The sequence below is a fragment of the Pseudophryne corroboree genome, chromosome 2, assembly GCF_028390025.1.
Source record: "Pseudophryne corroboree isolate aPseCor3 chromosome 2, aPseCor3.hap2, whole genome shotgun sequence".
In the NCBI taxonomy this organism is placed as follows: domain Eukaryota; kingdom Metazoa; phylum Chordata; class Amphibia; order Anura; family Myobatrachidae; genus Pseudophryne; species Pseudophryne corroboree.
In genome coordinates, this window is record NC_086445.1 from 975,935,693 (window position 1) to 975,957,273 (window position 21,581).

The window sequence follows — 21,581 nt, forward strand, 5'->3', positions numbered from 1 at the left end:
AGACCAAAGGTGGACATAATGGCGTCCCGCCCGAACAAAAAACGGGACAGGTATTGCGCCAGGTCACGAGACCTTCAGGCGATAGCTGTGGATGTCCTGGTAACACCGTGGGTGTAACAGTCGGTGTATGGGTTCCCTCCTCTGCTTCTCATAACAAAGGTATTGAGAATTATAAGACGTAGAGGAGTAAGAACTATACTCGTGGCTCCGGATTGGCCAAGAGGGACTTGGTACCCGGAACTTCAAGAGATGCTCACAGAGGACTAATGGCCTCGGGAGCTAAGAAGGGACTTGCTTCAGCAAGTACCATGTCTGTTCCAAGACTTACCGCGGCTGCGTTTGACGGCATGGCGGTTGAACGCCGGATCCTAAGGGAAAAGGCATTCCGGAAGAGGTCATACCTACTCTGGTCAAAGCCAGGAAGGAGGTGACCACACAACGTTATCACCACATGTGGTGAAAATATGTTGCGTGGGTGAGTCCAGGAAGGCCCCACGAAGAAATTTCAACTAGGTCGTTTTCTGCACTTCCTGAAAACAGGAGTGTCTATGAGCCTCAAATTGGGGTCCATTAAGGTTCAAGTTTCGGCCCTGTAGATTTTCTTCCAGAAAGAATTGGCTTCAGTTCCTGAAGTCCAGACATTTGTCAAGGGAGTATTGCATATACAGCCCCTTTTGTGCCTCCAGTGGCACCGTGGGATCTCAACGTAGTGTTGGGATTCCTCAAATCATATTGGTTTGAACCGCTCAAATCTGTGGATTTGAAATATCTCACATGGAAAGTGACCATGCTGTTGGCCCTGGCCTCGGCCAGGCGATTGTCAGAATTGGCGGCTTTGTCTTACAAAAGCCCATATTTGATTTTCCATTCGGACAGGGCAGAGCTGCGGACTCGTCCCCAGTTTCTTCCTAAGGTGGTGTCAGCGTTTCACCTGAAACAACCTATTGTGGTGCCTGCGGCTACTAGGGACTTGGAGGACTCCAAGTTGCTAGACGTTGTCAGGGCCCTGAAAATATATATATATATATATATATATATATATATAATTCCAGGACGGCTGGAGTCAGAAAGTCTGACTTGCTGTTTATATTGTATGCACCCAAAAAAGCTGGGTGCTCCTGCTTCTAGGCAGACTATTGCTCGTTGGATTTGTAGTACAATTCAACTTGCACATTCTGTGGCAGGCCTGCCACAGCCAAAATCTGTAAATGCCCATTCCACAAGGAAGGTGGGCTCATCTTGGGCGGCTGCCCGAGGGGTCTCGGCTTTACAACTTTGCCGAGCAGCTACGTGGTCAGGGGGAAACACGTTTGTAAAATTCTACAAATTTGATACCCTGGCTGAGGAGGACCTGGAGTTCTCTCATTCGGTGCTGCAGAGTCATCCGCACTCTCCCGCCCGTTTGGGAGCTTTGGTATAATCCCCATGGTCCTGACGGAGTCCCCAGCATCCACTAGGACGTTAGAGAAAAATAAGATTTTACTTACCGATAAATCTATTTCTCATAGTCCGTAGTGGATGCTGGGGACTTCCGTCAGGACCATGGGGAATAGCGGCTCCGCAGGAGACAGGGCACAAAAGCAAGCTTTTAGGATCACATGGTGTGTACTGGCTCCTCCCCCTATGACCCTCCTCCAAGCCTCAGTTAGGTACTGTGCCCGGACGAGCGTACACAATAAGGAAGGATCTTGAATCCCGGGTAAGACTCATACCAGCCACACCAATCACACCGTACAACTTGTGATTTGAACCCAGTTAACAGTATGATAACAATGAAGAAGCCTCTAAAAAAGATGGCTCACAACAATAATAACCCGATTTTTTTGTAACAATAACTATGTACAAGTAATGCAGACAATCCGCACTTGGGATGGGCGCCCAGCATCCACTACGGACTATGAGAAATAGATTTATCGGTAAGTAAAATCTTATTTTCTCTAACGTCCTAGTGGATGCTGGGGACTCCGTCAGGACCATGGGGATTATACCAAAGCTCCCAAACGGGCGGGAGAGTGCGGATGACTCTGCAGCACCGAATGAGAGAACTCCAGGTCCTCCTCAGCCAGGGTATCAAATTTGTAGAATTTAGCAAACGTGTTTGCCCCTGACCAAGTAGCTGCTCGGCAAAGTTGTAAAGCCGAGACCCCTCGGGCAGCCGCCCAAGATGAGCCCACCTTCCTTGTGGAATGGGCATTTACATATTTTGGCTGTGGCAGGCCTGCCACAGAATGTGCAAGCTGAATTGTACTACAAATCCAACGAGCAATAGTCTGCTTAGAAGCAGGAGCACCCAGCTTTTTGGGTGCCTACAATATAAACAGCAAGTCAGACTTTCTGACTCCAGCCGTCCTGGAATTATATATATATATATATATATATATATATATATATATTTTCAGGGCCCTGACAACGTCTAGCAACTTGGAGTCCTCCAAGTCCCTAGTAGCCGCAGGCACCACAATAGGTTGTTTCAGGTGAAACGCTGACACCACCTTAGGAAGAAAATGGGGACGAGTCCGCAGTTCTGCCCTGTCCGAATGGAAAATCAAATATGGGCTTTTGTAAGACAAAGCCGCCAATTCTGACAATCGCCTGGCCGAGGCCAGGGCCAACAGCATGGTCACTTTCCATGTGAGATATTTCAAATCCACAGATTTGAGTGGTTCAAACCAATATGATTTGAGGAATCCCAACACTACGTTGAGATCCCACGGTGCCACTGGAGGCACACAAGGGCTGTATATGCAATACTCCCTTGACAAACGTCTGGACTTCAGGAACTGAAGCCAATTCTTTTTGGAAGAAAATCTATAGGGCCGAAACTTGAACCTTAATGGACCCCAATTTGAGGCTCATAGACACTCCTGTTTGCAGGAAGTGCAGAAATCGACCTAGTTGAAAATTTTTTCGTGGGGCCTTCCTGGCCTCACCCACGCAACATATTTTTACCACATGTGGTGATAACGTTGTGCGGTCACCTCCTTCCTGGCTTTGACCAGGGTAGGTATGACCTCTTCCGGAATGCCTTTTCCCTTAGGATCCGGCGTTCAAACCGCCATGCCGTCAAACGCAGTCGCGGTAAGTCTTGGAACAGACAAGGTCCCTGCTGGAGCAGGTCCTTTCTTAAAGGCCGATGCCACGGTTCCTCTTGGAACAGACATGGTACTTGCTGAAAGCAAATCCCTTCTTAGCTCCCGAGGCCATTAGTCCTCTGTGAGCATCTCTTGAAGTTCCGGTTACCAAGTCCCTCTTGGCCAATCCGGAGCCACGAGTATAGTTCTTACTCCTCTATGTCTTTTAATTCTCAATACCTTGGTTATGAGAAGCAGAGGAGGGAACACATACACCGACTGTTACACCCACGGTGTTACCAGGACGTCCACAGCTATCGCCTGAAGGTCTCGTGACCTGGCGCAATACCTGTCCCATTTTTTGTTCGGGCGGGACGCCATCATGTCCACCTTTGGTCTTTCCCAACGGTTCCCAATCATGCGGAAAACTTCCCGATGAAGTTCCCACTCTCCCGGGTGGAGGTCGTGCCTGCTGAGGAAGTCTGCTTCCCAGTCGTCCACTCCCGGAATGAACACTGCTGACAGTGCTATCACATGATTTTCCGCCTAGCGAAAAATCCTTGCAGTTTTGCCACTGCCCTCCTGCTTCTTGTGCCGCCCTTTCTGTTTACGTGGGCGACTGCCGTGATGTTATCCCACTGGATCAATACCCGGCTGACCTTGAAGCAGAGGTCTTGCTAAGCTTAGAGCATTATAAATTTGCTCTTAGCTCCAGTATATTTATGTGGAGAGAATTCTCCAGACTTGATCACACTCCTTGTGTGACTGCTCCCCAGCCTCTCAGGCTGGCCTCCGTGGTTACGAGCATCCAATCCTGAATGCCGAATCTGCGGCCCTCTAGAAGATGAGCACTCTGTAATCACCACAGGAGAGACACCCTTGTCCTTGGATATAGGGTTATCCGCTGATGCATCTGAAGATGCGATCCGGACCATTTGTCCAGCAGATCCCACTGAAGAGTTCTTGCGTGAAATCTGCCGAATGGAAGCGCTTCGTAATAAGCCACCATTTTTTACCAGGACTCTTGTGCAATGATGCACTGACACTTTTCCTGGTTTTAGGAGGATCCCGATTAGCTCGGATAACTCCCTGGCTTTCTCCTCTGGGAGAAACACCTTTTCCTGGACTGTGTCCAAAATCATCCCTAGGACCAGCAGACGTGTCGTCGGAACAACTGCGGTTTTGGAATATTTAGAATCCACCCGTGCTGTCGTAGAACTACTTGAGATAGTGCTACTCCGACCTCCAACTGTTCTCTGGACCTTGTTCTTATCAGGAGGTCGTCCATTTTCTTTGAAGACGAATCCTCCTTTCGGTCATTACCTTGGTAAGGACCCCGGGGTGCCTTGGACAATCCAACGGCATCGTCTTGAAACTGATAGTGACAGTTCTGTACCACGAACTTGAGGTACCCTTGGTGAGAAAAGGCAAATTTTGGGACATGGAGGTAAGCATCCCTGATGTCCCGGGACAAAATATAGTCCCCTTGTTCTTTGCTATCACTGCTCTGAGTGACTCTATCTGGATTTGAACCCTTGTAAGTGTTCAAATTTTTCAGATTTAGAATAGGTCTCACCTAGCCTTCAGTACCACCATATAGTGTGGAGTAATACCCCTTTCCTTGTTGTCGGAGGGGTAATTTTATTATCACCTGCTGGGAATACAGCTTGTGAATTGTTTTCAATACTGCCTCCCTGTCGGAGGGAGACATTGGTACAGCAGACTACAGGAACCTGCGAGGGGGGAAACCTCTCGACATTCCAATCTGTACCCCTTGGATACTACTTGTAGGATCCAGGGGTCCTGTACGGTCCCAGCGTCATGCTGAGAACTTGGTAGAAGCGGTGGAGGGCTTCTGTTCCTGGGAATGGGCTGCCTGCTGCAGTCTTCTTCCCTTTCCTCTATCCCTGGGCAGATATGACTCTTATAGGGACGAAAGGACTGAGGCTGAAAAGACGGTGTCTTTTTCTGCAGAGATGTGACTTAGGGTAAAAAAAACGGTGGATTTTCCAGCAGTTGCCCTGGCCACCAGGTCCCATGGACCGACCCCAAATAACTCCTCCCCTTTATACGGCAATACATCTTTGTGCCGTTTGGAATCTGCATCACCTGACCACTGTCGTGTCCATAAACATCTTCTTGCAGATATGGACATCGCATTTACTCTTGATGCCAGAGTGCAAATATCCCTCTGCGCATCTCGCATATATAGAAATGCATCCTTTAAATGCTCTATAGTCAATAAAATACTGTCCCTGTCAAAGGTATCAATATTTTTAGTCCGGGAATCTGACCAAGCCACCTCAGCTCTGCACATCCAGGCTGAGGCGATCGCTGGTCGCAGTATAACACCAGCATGTGTGTATACTTTTTAGGATATTTTTCAGCCTCCTATCAGCTGGCTCCTTAAGTACGGCCCTATCCGTAGATGGTACCGCCACTTGTTCTGATAAGCGTGTGAGCGCCTTATCCACCCTGAGGGGTGTTTCCCACCGCGCCTTAACTTCTGGCGGGAAAGGGTATACCGCCAATAATTTTCTATCGGGGGAAACCCACGCATCATCACACACTTCATTTAATTTATCTGATTCAGGAAAAACTACAGGTAGTTTTTTCACCTCACACTTAATACCCTTTTTTGTGGTACTTGGAGTATCAGAAATATGTAACACCTCCTTCATTGCCCTTAACGTGTGGCCCTAAAAGAAAATACGTTTGTTTCTTCACCGTCGACACTGAAATCAGTGTCCGTGTCTGGGTCTGTGTCGACCGACTGAGGTAAATGGGCATTTTACAGCCCCTGACGGTGTTTGAGACGCCTGGACAGATACTAATTTGTTCGCCGGCCCTCTCATGTCGTCAACCGGCTTGCAGCGTGTTGACATTGTCACGTAATTTCCATAAATAAGCCATCCATTCCGGTGTCGACTCCCTAGAGAGTGACATCACCATTACAGGCAATTTGCTCCGCCTCCTCACCAATATTTTCCTCATACATGTCGACACACACGTACCGACATACAGCACACACATAGGGAATGCTCTGATAGAGGACAGGACCCACTAGCCCTTTGGGGAGACAGAGGGAGAGTTTGCCAGCACACACCAAAAGCGCTATAAATGTATATAAACAACCCTAGAAGGTGTTGTTTACTATATATGCGCTCTTAATATATAAATATCGCCAATTTATGCCCCCCTTCTCTTTGTTACCCTGTTTCTGTAGTGCAGTGCAGGGGAGAGTCCTGGGAGCCTTCCTCACCAGCGGAGCTGAGCAGGAAAATGGCGCTGAGTGCTGAGGAGAGTAAGCTCCGCCCCTTTTCCGGCGGGCTTCTTCTCCCGGTTTTTAATAAACTGACCTGGGTTAAAATACATACATATAGCCTTAATGGCTATATGTGATGTATTTATTTTGCCACTAAAGGTAATTATATTGCTGCCCAGGGCGCCCCCAGCAGCGCCCTGCACCCTCCGTGACTGAGTCAGTGAGCCGTGTGACAACAATGGCGCACAGCTGCAGTGCTGTGCGCTACCTTCATGAAGACTGTGGAGTCTTCTGCCGCCTGTTTTCCGGACCTCCGTTCTGCCGTCTCTTCAGCGTCTGTAAGGGGGATCGGCGGCGCGGCTCCGGGACGAACCCCAGGCTGACCTGTGTTCCGACTCCCTCTGGAGCTAAGTGTCCAGTAGCCTAAGACTCCAATCCATCCTGCACGCAGGTGAGTTGGAAATCTCTCCCCTAAGTCCCTCGATGCAGTGATCCTGTTGCCAGCAGGAATCACTGAGATTGAAACCTAAAAAAAAACTTTTCTAAACAGCTCTTTAGGAGAGCCACCTAGATTGCACCCTCTCGGACGGGCACAAAAACCTAACTGAGGCTTGGAGGAGGGTCATAGGGGGAGGAGCCAGTACACACCATGTGATCCTAAAAGCTTGCTTTTGTGCCCTGTCTCCTGCGGAGCCGCTATTCCCCATGGTCCTGACGGAGTCCCCAGCATCCACTAGGACGTTAGAGAAATAAGAATTTACTTACCGATAATTCTATTTCTCATAGTCCGTAGTGGATGCTGGGCGCCCATCCCAAGTGCGGATTGTCTGCAATACTTGTACATAGTTATTGTTACAAAAATCGGGTTATTATTGTTGTGAGCCATCTTTTTTAGAGGCTACTTCATTGTTATCATACTGTTAACTGGGTTCAGATCACAAGTTGTACGGTGTGATTGGTGTGGCTGGTATGAGTCTTACCCGGGATTCAAGATCCTTCCTTATTGTGTACGCTCGTCCGGGCACAGTACCTAACTGAGGCTTGGAGGAGGGTCATGGGGGGAGGAGCCAGTACACACCATGTGATCCTAAAAGCTTGCTTTTGTGCCCGGTCTCCTGCGGAGCCGCTAATCCCCATGGTCCTGACGGAGTCCCCAGCATCCACTACGGACTATGAGAAATAGAATTATCGGTAAGTAAATTCTTATTATTACTAGGAAGGCATGAAAGGAGGTTTTTCTACAAGAGTTTCTTTTTATAATAATGTAATAGTTTATTAGGATTTGTGAAGAGGACATTAACCTATTAAAATGGAATAAGGGAACTTACGGATTATGCTGAAATATCTCCCTTGCAACCTTTTCGTCTACTTCCAGACTCTCAAATGGTAGATCTTTTTTTATAAGTCTAAGTGCGTCCTTGGTGAATGAATGAAGATTCTCCTTTAGGAAAGAAAAAACAAAAACCCGTTGAGAGCAGTGAGAGATTTGTATTATTTACTGGTCACACATAATGTAGTATTTACTGTAAAGCTCTGGTGCAGTATTCACATTAAACTCCTGACAAGGGGTGACAGGGACATCCGCTACTTGGAAATGACATAACCAGATGAAAAGCAGACTTTTTACTTTAAAACACTAAGGGGCAGGTTTAACAGTGAGTGATATTCTTGTTATCACTCGTTACTAATAGTAAATGGGGCTCCTGCCAATCAGCTCCTGTCATTTTTCAAACACATGAGATTAGTAACGAGTGACAACAAGAATATCACTTATTGTTAAACCTGCCCCTAGGCGGCAATTCAATTCTAACTTGCACTCATAGACGACAATTAGAGTGACAACTGCAGACTTTCCTGAGCCCTGCTCTGGGTTGCAAAGGAAAATCTGTGATATTTGTGGCAGACAGTTGCAAAGGAAAGATTAGAAAAACCAGCAACTTGCAGCCATCTCTTTCAAATTAATAACCCCCTTTAGGATATTGTAATTACACTTTGTATCGTGTACCCATCTGTTTTTATGCTACTGAAAATGCTGCTAAACTGGCCTTCATATTTGTGTCATGGAAGCTACAGGCCTTCAGGTGGGTCTGTCATCAAAAAAGGTAAAAGCTGCCAACCGAAAGGGGGAGGGTCTGCCAACCGAAGGGAGGAGGGTCTGCCAACAGAAGAGGGGAAGAGCTGCCAACAGAAGGGGGGAGGAGCTGCCAACAGAAGGGGGGAGGAGCTGCCAACAGAAGGGGGGAGGAGCTGCCAACAGAAGGGGGGAGGAGCTGCCAACAGAAGGGGGGAGGAGCTGCCAACAGAAGGGGGGAGAAGCTGCCAACAGAAGGGGGGAGAAGCTGCCAACAGAAGGGGGAGAAGCTGCCAACAGAAAAGGGAGGAGCTGCCAACAGAAAAGGGAGGAGCTGCCAACAGAAGCATTTTGTTTGGTACTTACAGTACCATTAAAAACTCTCTTGTAAAACATTGGGTGACCGAGGGATCATAAAACGGGAATTTAATACCTACCGGTAATTCCTTTTCTCGTAGTCCGTAGTGTATACTGGGTAACAGTAGTTACATATTGGGTATAGATCGGGTCCGTAGGAGCCTGGCACTTTAAGAAATCAACAGTGTGTGCTGGCTCCTCCCCTCTATGCCCCTACTGCAGACTCAATCTAGGAAAACTGTGCCCAAGGAGACGGACATACCTTGAGAGAAGGATATACACATAAACAGCGGTAAGGTACTGACCAAACACACAACCACAACAGGATAGCAATGCTAACCAAAACAGAAGGTAGCAACGCCAACCAACAACAAAATTTGCAAGGTCAATCAAACAAGGAACAGGGACAGCAACAGCAGACCCAACCAAGAACACTTACAAAGTAGTAAGCAGAAAAAACGAAGAACTGAGGCGGGTGCCCAGTATCCACTATGGACTACGAGAAAAGGAATTATCGTTAGGTTTTAAATTCCATTTTCTCTAACGTCCTACTGGATACTGGGGAACAGTAGTTACACATGGGGACGTCCCAAAGCTCCCAGAACAGGTGGGAGAGTGCCGAGACCCAGCAAAACCGCCTGACCAACTGAAGGTAATCCCTGATGAAGGTGTCGAACCTGTAGAACATCACGAACATATTCGAACCAGAACAAGCAGCTGCACGGCACAACGGTAAGACCAAGACACCCCGGGAAGCCGCCCAGGAAGAACCCACTGACCTAGTGGAGTGGGCCTGAATAGAACTCGGCAGCGGCAATGCAGCCGAAGAATAGGCTGGTTGAATGGTCAACCCGAGCCACCGAGCAATGGACGGTTAAGAAACAGGACATACAAACTCATTATCGTCATAAAGAACAAAAAGCAAGTCAGTTCTCCTGTGATGAGCAGTCCTCTTGACGTAAAACCATAAAGCCCACACAATGTCCAAGGACTTTGTAGCAACCGATGTGTCAGACAACATCGGAACCACAATAAATTGGTTAACGCGAAAGGCCGATACCACTTTCGGCAAAAACCTGTGGGCAAGTCCTGAGCTCCGCCCTATCCCCGTGAAATATCAAAATCGGACTCTTACAAAACAAGGCCTCCAATACCGAAACACATCTTGCAAACGCCAGCGCTAGCAACATGACAGTCTGTTAGATTTTTCAATTCCACCCTTTGAAAAGGGTCCAAATCAATTCAACTGGAGAAAATTCAAGACTATATTTAGCTCCCACGAAAACATGGGAGGGACGAAGAGCGGTTGAATGTGAAGAATTTCCTTCAGAAAAGTCAGAACTTCCGGCAAAACAGCAAGCTGTCTTTGGAAGAACCGAAATCTGGACTATGATGGAGCCCAATCCTAGGCCCTTATCCACTCCTGCTGGCAGTAAGAGTAAAAAAATTAACAAGTCGAAACGCCGCAGGAGCATATCTTCTACCTCCACACCAGGAAACATATTTGTGCCAGAGATGGTGGTAGAGTTTTGACGTGACCACCCTCCGAGCCTGGACCCTCGTGGAAATCACCTTGGAGGTGAGACCTTTCTGGCTAGAATCACCCTTTCATCCTCCAAGCCGTCAAACGACTAAGTCTGGATAGACGAATGTTGAAGGTCTCTGAGCAGTGGCAGATGCCAGGGTTCCTCCAGAGATATGGTCAAAAGGTCCGCATACCAAGCCCATGGAGGCCAATCAGGGGCAATCCGAATTGCCTGAACGCATTCCCTATTGAGTCTTTTCAGAACTCTTGGAATAAGAGGGATCAGAGGAAACAAACACAAACTAGAAAGTCCATGGTGCCATCAGAGCATCCACTGCTGCAGCCTGTGAATCTCTTGTTCCGGAACAGTAACGACAGAGCTTCTTGTTGAGATTAGAAGCCAACAGGCCTATTTGCAGACAGCCCCACCAGTGAACCAGCTGTTGAAACACCTGAGGATGAAGGCCCCATTCCCCCGGATGCTGAGGAAGTCCATTTCCCAGATTTACTCCTGGGCTAAATCTGGTTGAGATGACCCTTGCGTTAGACTCCGCCCATAGGAGTATCCTTGACACCTCTCGCATTGCTGATGCCCGAGAAAAGAATCCTGCAGAAGGGCATTGTAAATCGCCCTGAGTTCCAGTACATTAATTGGAAGTGCAGATTCCCGAGTTGACCACTTCCCCCGGATGCTGAGGAAGTCCATTTCCCAGATTTACTCCTGGGCTAAATCTGGTTGAGATGACCCTTGCGTTAGACTCCGCCCATAGGAGTATCCTTGACACCTCTCGCATTGCTGATGCCCGAGAAAAGAATCCTGCAGAAGGGCATTGTAAATCGCCCTGAGTTCCAGTACATTAATTGGAAGTGCAGATTCCCGAGTTGACCACTTCCCCTGGAAGTGGGCCCTTTGGGTCACTGCCCCCAAACCGCGGAGGCTGGCATCCGTTGTTAGCAGAAACCATGACTGGGGACAGAAACTCCGACCCTCCACAAGGTGAGTGACTTGTATCCACCATAACAGGGAAATCCATGCTGGTGGCGATAGAGACACCAGCTGGTGCATGTGTAGGCGAGACCCTGACCACTTGTTCAGTAAAATCCAGTTGGAAAGGGCGGGCATGGAACCTGCAGTACTGGATTGCCTTGTACGAGACCACCATCTGGCCCAGTAGACGAATGCAAAGGTGGACCGAAATCCTGCGAGGTTTGAGGACCGAGCGAAACATAGCCTGGATTGCCCAGGCCTTGTCCGTGGGAAGGAATACTTTCTGAGATACTGTGACCAGTATCGGTCCTAGGAACTGAATTCTCTGTGATGGTTCCAGGTGAGCCTTCAGGAGATTTAGGATCCACCTGTGGTTCATAAGCAGACATGTAATCAAATCTATGGCAGGTAGTAGACATTCTCTGGATGCAGCTTTATATCAGGAGATCATCCAAATAGGGAACAATGTTCACTACCACCGCGTGCAATTGCAGCATCCTCTCTGCCATGACTTTTGTGAGCTGGAGCTGTGGGAAGACCAAAGGGTAACGCCTGAAATTTGAAGAGGCTGTCTAGTATAGCGAACCTGAGGTAAGCCTGACAAGGAGGCCAAATGGGGATGTGTAGATACGCATCCTTGTTATCCAAGGATACCAGGAACTCCCCTTCCTCCAAGTTGGAGACCATCGCCCGTAGGGATTCCATCTTGAACTTGAACACACGCAAGTACGAGTCCAGAGAACGGAGGATCATTATTGGGCGCACCTAACTGTCCGGTGTCGGTACAACAAACAGAGCTGGATAAAAACCACTGTTAAGAGACAGGGGAGGCACTGGAACGATAACTCCTGTTAGCTGCAGCATTTGTATGTAGTCTTGCAAGGTAACCCTTGCTACAGGTGAAGCTGGTAAGCTTGACCCGAAGAATCTGAGAGGGGGGTAACACTTGAAATTCAAACCGGTATCCTTGTGATATGAGGCCCCTCACCCAAGGGTCCTGGCAGGATATTGCCCCCAGATGGGCAAAGTGTTGGAGTGGAGCACGTACCTGAAATTCGCCTCGCAGTTGGGTCCATCCGACACGCGGAGGGTTCAGTGGAGGATGATACAGAGGTCTGGTCCAGGGACGCAGTAGCTGCCAGCTTACAGGACTTACCTCTGTGTCTCTAGAAGCATCTGAGGCACCCCTGGTTCCGCCCCTGACTCTGACCACCAGAAAGGACTGCAGAGAAGGCCCGGGATAGAGACGTCTAACAGGAGGCGCAGCAGACCGGAGACAGGTGGACGTCCCAGGCGTCGCCTGAGGAACCCAAGTGTTCAGTACATCTTCAAATAAGGCCTTACCTGTAAAAGGAAGAATCTCTACGCCTTTTGGAATCCGCATCTGCTGACCACTGCAGCAGCCCCAAAGACCTGCAGGCCGAGGCCTCCATAGCCGTGGCACAGCCAGGGATGAGACACAATTTATTTTTATTTTTTTTTCCACTCAAAGCTAGCAGCATCTTGCATATGACGCAGTAGTGTCATGACGTTCTCCTGAGGGAGAGAGTTAAGGTCATGAATAATATTAGCAGACCATTTAACCATGGCCCTTGAAATCCATCCGCGCCCACCACAGTACACAGTATGTAGATTTGAGAACAGTCTCAATTGTGATCAGTAGGGTCCTTGAGGGAGATAGCCCCAGGCACAGGTAATACCAATTTACGTGACAGTCTGGACACTAACGTATCCACCGCCAGGGGAGTAACTCAAAGGATTTTGTCAGGATTGACCCTTGCCTCCGTGTAGTGAGTTTAACTCCTTAGAGGCAGGGAAGGTAGCTGAGGATTTTTGTTTAGATTAAAATCTAATTCCTCTTCTGGGTCTGAGTCCTTATCCGGTATGTTGAGTATATCCTTAATGGAATAACTCAGGGCCTCAACACCCGGGGAAAGAGCATTGTCATATTCCATGTCAATATCCCCCACATCCAGCTCTGGTAATACAGTATCAGAGTCAAATTGGAGAATTTGTGGAAGTGAGCATACGTGTGAGTCCAACAGAGGGGGCTGAAGAGCGCCTGTCTTAGGTCAGCAGTCTTAATAAACATATTATCCACCGACTGTATATGGGGACTGTCGCACTAACCCAGCTATGGACAACTCTGTATTTATGATATGAATCATGTTTATTTGACAGATTCTAACCATTCTGGTTCCTGCATACTACTACCCTGAGAGGGTATGGAGCATTGAGCACACATAAGAGACCTGTATGGTGAGGTAAACCTAGTACTATATGAAGGACATCTATGGGAAAAAATAGGATTTTAATACCTACCGGTAAATCCTTTTCTCTTAGTCCGTAGAGGATGCTGGGGACTCCGTAAGGACTATGGGGTATAGATGGGATCCGCAGGAGACATGAGCACACTATAAGACTTTGAATGGGTGTGAACTGGCTCCTCCCTCTATGCCCCTCCTCCAGACTCCAGTTAGAGAACTGTGCCCAGGGAGATGGACATTTCGAGGAAAGAATTTATTGTTTAAACACGGTAAGTGTCATACCAGCTCACACCTCGAACATACCGCAGACCGTGGCATTCAACAGAATACCAGCCAACGGCATGAAAAATACACAGCTACATGCTGAGAGAATATGCAACACAACCAGTGTGTCAACACAACCAATTATAAGACACCGTATGTCATGGCATGAACAACGTCAGCAACAGCCTGACAGAAAAGAAACACCACAAGAGTGTAACCATAACCAATAACTGCAGACACAGTACGCACTGGGACGGGCGCCCAGCATCCTCTACGGACTAAGAGAAAAGGATTTACCAGTAGGTATTAAAATCCTATTTTCTCATACGTCCTAGAGGATGCTGGGGACTCTGTAAGGACCATGGTGTTATACCAAAGCTCCAGACTGGGCGGGAGAGTGCGGACGACTCTGCAGCACCGATTAAGCAAACATGAGGTCCCCATAAGCCAGGGTATCAAACTGGCAGAGCTATGCAAAAGTGTTTGAACCCTACCAAGTAGGCGCTCGGCAAAGTTGAACCGCCGAGACTCCTCGGGCATCCGCACAAGAAGAGCCCATCTTCCTAGTAGAATGGGTCTCCACCGACTTCGGTAACGGCAATCCAGCCGTAGACCGAGCACGCCGAATCGTATCACAGATCCAGCGTGTAACAAACTGCATAGAGGCAGACGCCCCAATCATGCAGGGAGCATACCGGACAAACAGAGCCTCTGTTTCCCCAAACTGAGCCAAATTGGCGACCTAAATATTCAAAGCCCTGACTAAATCAAGAGACTTTGAATCAGCCAATGCCTAAGTAACCACAGGCATCAAAATAGGCTGGTTTCTGCGAAACACAGAAACCACTTTTTGCAGAACTATTATCATAGTTCTTAATTCCGCTCAATCCACATGGAAGATCAAACAGGGGCTCTTGTGAGACAAAGCCGCTACTTCCAACACCCGCCTTACGGACGCCAAAGTCAATAGCATGACCACTTTCCAAGAGAGAAATTTTAACACAACCTTTCATAAAGGTTCCAATCAGTGTGACACAAGGAACTGCAACACCACGTGCCACTGCGCCAATGGGGGCACAAATGGAGGTAGTATGTGTAGTACTCCTTTCACGAAAGTCTGAACTTCCGGAAAGGTGGCCAATCCATTTTTGAAAGAAAATTCATAAGGCCAAAACTGCACTGAAAAGGAGCCTAACTTTAGGTCTGCATCCATACCTGCTTGCAAAGAATGGAGACGAACGACCCAGCTGAAAGTCTTCTTGGATTCACACTAAGACACATATTTGCGCCAAAAACGGTGGTACGGCTTTGCCGTTTCTTCTCTTCTAGCCTGAAGAAGCGTGGAAATGATTTCACTGGAAATACCCTTTCGGCTAGAATATGGCGCTCCACTGCCACGCCGCCAAACACAGCCGCGGTAAGTCTTGATCCACGCCCGGATCTTGCTATAACAGTTCCTCACGTAGAGGAAGAGGCCAGGGATCTTCGATGAGTAAATCTTGAAGATCTGGATACCAAGCCCTCCATGGCTAAACCGGAACAATGAGGATCGTCTGAACCTTTGTTCTTCTTACGTTTATCACCTTCAGAAAGAGTGAAAGCGGAGAGAACAAATAGACCGACTGAAAACACACAAGATGTCACGAGGGCGTCCACTGCTATAGCTTGAGTGTCCCTTGACTTGGAACAATATCCCTGAGGTCTCTCATTGAGGTGAGATGCCAACATGTCCAATTGAAGCACACCTCAAAGACTTGTCACTTCTGTGAAAACTTCTCGATGACGACTGTATTTCTCCCAGATGGAGATCGCGTCTGCAGATGAAATCTACTTCTCCGTCATTCACATCCGGAACGAAGACTGCAATATAGCATTTATCAGTCTTTCCGCCCAGCGGAAAACTTTTTCTTTTTTGCGGCTTCTGCCATTGCGGCCTTTGCTCCTTGTTCTGCCCTAGCGGCTCACTTACACCACTGCTGTCAAGTCGTCCGACAGAAGCAAGACGGCAGATCACGAAGAATATGTTCGTCGAAAATAGCTCTTAATTCAAGAAAGCTTATTGCCGACAAGCTTCCCAGCTTGACCTATTCCTCTGGAAATACTTCCCTTACAAAGACTGCTCCCCAGTCTCGGAGATCTGCATGCATGGACACCAGGATCTCATTCTGGATCGCGAACCTTCGTCCCTCTAGGAGGTGAGAACTGTGCAGACACACCACAAGAGCGATATCCTGGCCATTAGGATTATATTCCGGTGCATGTGTAGGTGAGTCCCAACTGGTCCCGTGAAAACCACTCTGGCATTTGACCTGCTCACCGAAAAGACCTCTTAGGCCATACCCATCTTCTTTATCAACGGAAGATATTGATGGAATGTCATTGCAAATCTGATCCGACTTTGGATTCTCAGACCTCTTTCCACAGGAAAACACAGAACCTCAACCGTTCAGTATCTACTCTGATACCCACCTCCGACATCTGCGTCGTTGGGAACAACAGCCATTCCCTGTGTTGAAGAACAGTCAAAGAGAAACAACGATTTGCACCACTTGTTTCTTGACCTCGCCATAATCAGGAGAGCGTCCCAGTACCAAATAACAATGGCTCTTACTATGGAAAGAAAACCATCATACTGCCATCACTCCAGTGAAATGGCAAAGACAATCCTGGACATCAACCCAGGCAAGCTGAATGCGGAGAAAAACGCATTTAACCCTTTTCTACTTTTACGTGCTGGAGCTCCCTGGTTTGAGAGATTCCATCCTGTAGATCAACTTCATAAGGAGAAATCTTTTTTTGTTTTGTTTTTGTTTGTTTTTTAAACAGGGACAGCAGGACAATGCCCTGAACCTGACGCAACTCTGGTATGGCTTCGCATACTAACTCCCCTTCCAAAGGGGAAAAGGCAAGATCTATCTGAAAAATCAGTGAGGGGAAACATCTGTAAACGCCCGAATGTCCCCTTTGGATTCTATAATTAATGGTCCTAGTCCATTCCCGGACTGACTGAACAGTAGTAGACGAGTTCCCACCAGAGTGGGCTCCAGCCAGATAGACCCAGCGACATGCGATGGATGTGGTAGAAACAGAAAACGACATCCGCTTCTGCGAACCTAACAAGGCTGCAGAACCCTTACCTTTTCACCTTCCACCATCTGCGCTGAAAGGGAAAAAAGAACGGTATCGAAACTATTAAAATGACTGCAACCCACAATAGAATGCGTCACCCACCGTTGTGAAGGAGTCTAACTCACGAAGTTATATTTACCAGTGGTATCCGCCGAGAGTGACTGAACTGAGGCATCCTCAAACAGTTGTATACGATCCCAGGAAGAAACTCCAGTATCTCTCGGAGTCAGCCTCAGCATTCCCCCGGCCACACCTCCTGCCGTCGCACGGCAGCCTGCCGCAATGTTATAGAGAAGAATCAACATAAGAAACCTCCCCTCTCTCTTAAGGGTAATTCTAACGGATGCCCTTCCGAATATAAATACTCCCCCATGTGCATGTAATGCAAATAACTCTAAAGCATAGAAATAAAATATCACTTAGCTTCCTGTGTACGATCCTTTGTGAGAAATGTGTTTGGGGGATAAGTAAGCGCACTGGGTATAGATATGTAAACCGGAATCATGGATAAATCAATAACCTTTATCTGTCACTTCCTGAAATTGGATTCTAATATAAGAAAATTAGGTGAGGCCGGTAGAGCTCCCTAAAGTTGTGGAAATTATAGAATACTGGGAAAAGGAAAGACAACTCTTTTTTTGTGGGGCACTCTTATGTAACAATTTTAAAACTTAACTTTTATTAATTCATGTAGACTTACACTAACATACATACATTGAACACATAACATATAATTCTGATGAGCATATATGGGTTAATTTTATGGGTCTCTGACTCAGTTTCCGTATAAGAACAACGGATTAAAGTATTCTTAAGGAACAGATTGGTTTAAACTTGATTGAATCAAAAACCTCCTGTGTCAACAGGAAGATGTATTGGCAATGGAATTTCCTATCCCTTTCCAGAAACAAAAGTAACACTTCATAGACCTATGTATGTGGATAATACCAAGGTGTGAAAGTGTATGTTGAAACACACTGGTATGGTAAATAAAATGGAATTTAATACAATACTAGCATACAATGTCTAAAAACAAGCAATACATAAAAAAACAAGTGGACTAGGAACAGGCCATGGGGGGAATGTGATCCTACCGATGCAGGTGGAGGAGCCGCAGGTGTCAAATAAAGGCAGGGTACCCCCGGAAATACCCTGCTGGTGGCTCCTCTGATCGAATTCCCTTCCAGGCAATCAGGAAAACAGTCCGCTAAATGTCCAGGGGGTGGGCAGCGCCACAAGGTATCTCCAACGCATTTCGGGACAGCCTGGTCCCTTCTTCAAGGCAAGATACCTTTGTGGCTTGATGGGGAGCCTTTTAAATGTCTTTTAGCCAGTGAAAAACGTCCGAAAATGGCGGGAAAAGGTCACTTCCTGTCCAGACCGTAAGTGACGTTTGCGGTCCATTCAAAGGATGTTTTGACCGGAAATGATGTCAGAAATGCGTTCCACAGTGTCCATTGCTCTCTCCTGAAAAGATATCAGCTTCTATGAGTGGGAAAAGTGGTGGACAATCGTTCTTGATGGTCATTAGACAGCATTTTGATTGTTTCCAATACAAATAAACAGAAATTATAACCGGAATTAATATTCAAATATGTCCCATGATGTCCTTTATTAGCTTGAAGGACAGGTAAACTTATATAGATGTCCGGTGAAAGGGATGGATCACAGTTCTTTCGTAGTGGTCGTAGAATGGCATTCTCACGTAGAAACAATGTAGTTCCCCATTGACATGAAAAAAAGGAAATACAACAATAAATGAATAATGGGAATAAATGATTCTAAGTAAGGTATACACCTGAAAAAAGAAGGGCCGTTAAGCATGACTAAGTGGTGATGGATAGAAGATGTGGCTGGTATGATGTTAAAGAAACCATTTGATTTCAAAGTCTTGATTAAGACCATTGGGGGAAAGCGTTTGTAAATTGAATATCATCCTCATTTCTGCTTTTGCTAGGTTGGCTTCTAGATTCCTATCTTTCCATGTGGACCTGATATTCCGGAGACCTAAAGTAGGCAATTGAATTGGTGGAACACTGATGTTCCTTCCGGAAGTGGTCTGAGAGGTGGTGGGTGGCAAGGCCTTTACGGATGTTGCGCAAATTGTTCCCCTATGCGTGTTTTCAAGGCCCTTGAAGTTCTACCCACATAGGATTTACCGATTTGCACAGAATGAGGTAGATGACACTGGAAGTATTGCATGTGATGAAGTCATGAATCTTCAATTTATTACCATTAATGATAACTTCTGTGTATTTAGTTTTCTCCGTTTTGATGCTTCTGCACCCCACACATAGACCGCATCTGTGAAAGCCAGCAGTTCTTATCGGATTGGTGTTTTTCACAGGTAGGGCACTTCGTACCAGTTTGCTCTTTAGATTGGCCGCCTTACGGTATATGAACTTAGGTTTGCTGGGAAGAATGTTTCTTAATATCGGGTCTCCTTGTAGGATGTGCCAATGTTTGTGAATGATTCTTTCAAAATATTTGTAATCTGAGTTGAAGCCTGTGAGAAAGGCCCATTGACTTTCTGATGTGGATTCCTTTTTGGTCTTCTTCTGGTCTTGAATGAGTGGTTCTCTTTCACTGGATTTGATTTCTTGAGCCGTTTTTTCAATCTTTTCGGAATGGTATCCTTTCTTTAGGAAGATGTTCTTCAGATGATCAATTTGTGTTTCACATTCCATTTGTTCACTGCAATTCCTTCTTATACGGATGAATTGACTCTTTGGTATCCCTTGGAGCCAGTTCTGATGGTGTTCACTATCTGTAGATATATAGGGGTATATGCAATTGCGGTCGAATTCCCGAAATTGGCGAAAAACTGGACTTTTTCGCCAAAAAAAAAAAAATCGTCAATGCAATTCAGTACTTTCCGTCAAAAAAAACGGACTTTCAAAATTCGACTTTTTGAAATTCGACTTTTGTCAAATTCGACTTTTCTGCAATGATACAAGTGCTGCAATTCGACCAAAGTATATTCAATTGAAGTTTGGAAATTCGACAACAGTGCTTTTAGACAGTAAATTCGTCATTTTCAATCCGCCACACTTTGGTGGGTGAAACTAATAAAAAATTTAAAACATGTTTTTTTTTTGGTGGTTTTTTTTATTGGTAATAGCATATCTATTTATATTAGAAGGGATTAGGTACTTGGTTTTTTTTTTTAGACACAAGTATTTTTTATATATTTTTAAAAATAATATTTATTTATTTTTATTTATTTTTTTAGATGGAATGGTAAAATCCCGGTAAAAAATTGCCTGGGGTCCCCCCTCCAAAGCATAACCAGCCTTGGGCTCTTCGAGCCGGTCCTGGTTCTAAAAATCCGGGGGGGGGAAATTACAGGGGATCCCCCGTATTTTTAAAACCAGCACCGGGCTCTGCGCCTGGTGCTGGTGCAAAAAATACGGGGGACAAAAAGAGTAGGGGTCCCCCGTATTTTATACACCAGCATCGGGCTCCACTAGCTGGACAGATAATGCCACAGCCGGGGGTCACTTTTATACAGCGCCCTGCGGCCGTGACATTAAATATCCAACTAGTCACCCCTGGCCGGGGTACCCTGGGGGAGTGGGGACCCCTTCAATCAAGGGGTCCCCCCCCAGCCACCCAAGGGTGAAGCCCGAGGCTGTCCCCCCATCCAAGGGCTGCGGATGGGAGGCTGATGTGAAAGAATATTGTTTTTTCCAGTAGTACTACAAGTCCCAGCAAGCCTCCCCCGCAAGCTGGTACTTGGAGAACCACAAGTACCAGCATGCGGAGGAAAACCGGGCCCGCTGGTACCTGTAGTACTACTGAAAAAAAAATACCCAAATAAAAACAGGAGACACATACCTTGAGAGTAAAACTTTATTACACACCTGCCGACACACACATACTTACCTATGTACATACTACATATTTAATGCCACGGCCGCAGGGCACTATATAAAAGTGACCCCCGGCTGTGGCATTATCTGTCCAGCTAGTGGAGCCCGATGCTGGTGTATAAAATACGGGGGACCCCTACTCTTTTTGTCCCCCGTATTTTTTGCACCAGCACCAGGCGCAGAGCCCGGTGCTGGTTTTAAAAATACGGGGGATCCCTGTCAATTCCCCCCCCCGGATTTTTAGAACCAGGACCAGCTCGAAGAGCCCGAGGCTGGTTATGCTTTGGAGGGGGGACCCCACGCCATTTTTTTTTCGGGTTTTTCCCGTTTTTTCCCGTTTTTAAAAAAACGGATCAAAATCCGTCAAATCGGCCGTTTTTCGGCCGCGGGACTGTCGAATCCGTTTTTTATTGCATATAGTCAATTTCGGCACCCACTTGCCGAAATTAGCCTGTCGAATTGTGTCGAGTTGAAAAACGGCCGCTAATTTGCCGCGATTCGCCGCTAATTGCATATACCCCATAATTTTGTGTGTCCGTGGGTTTATGGAAAGTTTTGGTATGAATGATTCCATCTTTAATATATATAGAAAGATCTAGGAAATTCACTTCATTCTGATTTAAAGTGAAGACAAAGTTGAGATTAACTGAATTCTCATTAAGATTATGGCAAAAAGTCTCCAAATTGTCTACACTTCCAATCCAAAAGAACAGGATGTCGTCAATGTAGCGACTCCAATGTCGTAGTTTTGTGCCCCAAGTTATGCTGGAAT

The 21,581-nt window shown here is 46.7% G+C and overlaps 1 protein-coding gene across 2 annotated transcripts in view; it reads right to left on the bottom strand.

Annotated features, from left to right (window-relative positions):
- The window catches only part of MRPL39 (mitochondrial ribosomal protein L39), a 258,260-nt gene that overhangs the window by 81,147 nt on the left and 155,532 nt on the right, over positions 1-21,581 (bottom strand). For both annotated transcript variants that reach the window (XM_063956371.1, XM_063956372.1), the window contains exon 6: positions 7,665-7,777. In XM_063956371.1, coding sequence (XP_063812441.1) covers positions 7,665-7,777 — 113 coding nt within the window. The remainder of the gene's footprint in view (positions 1-7,664; positions 7,778-21,581) is intronic.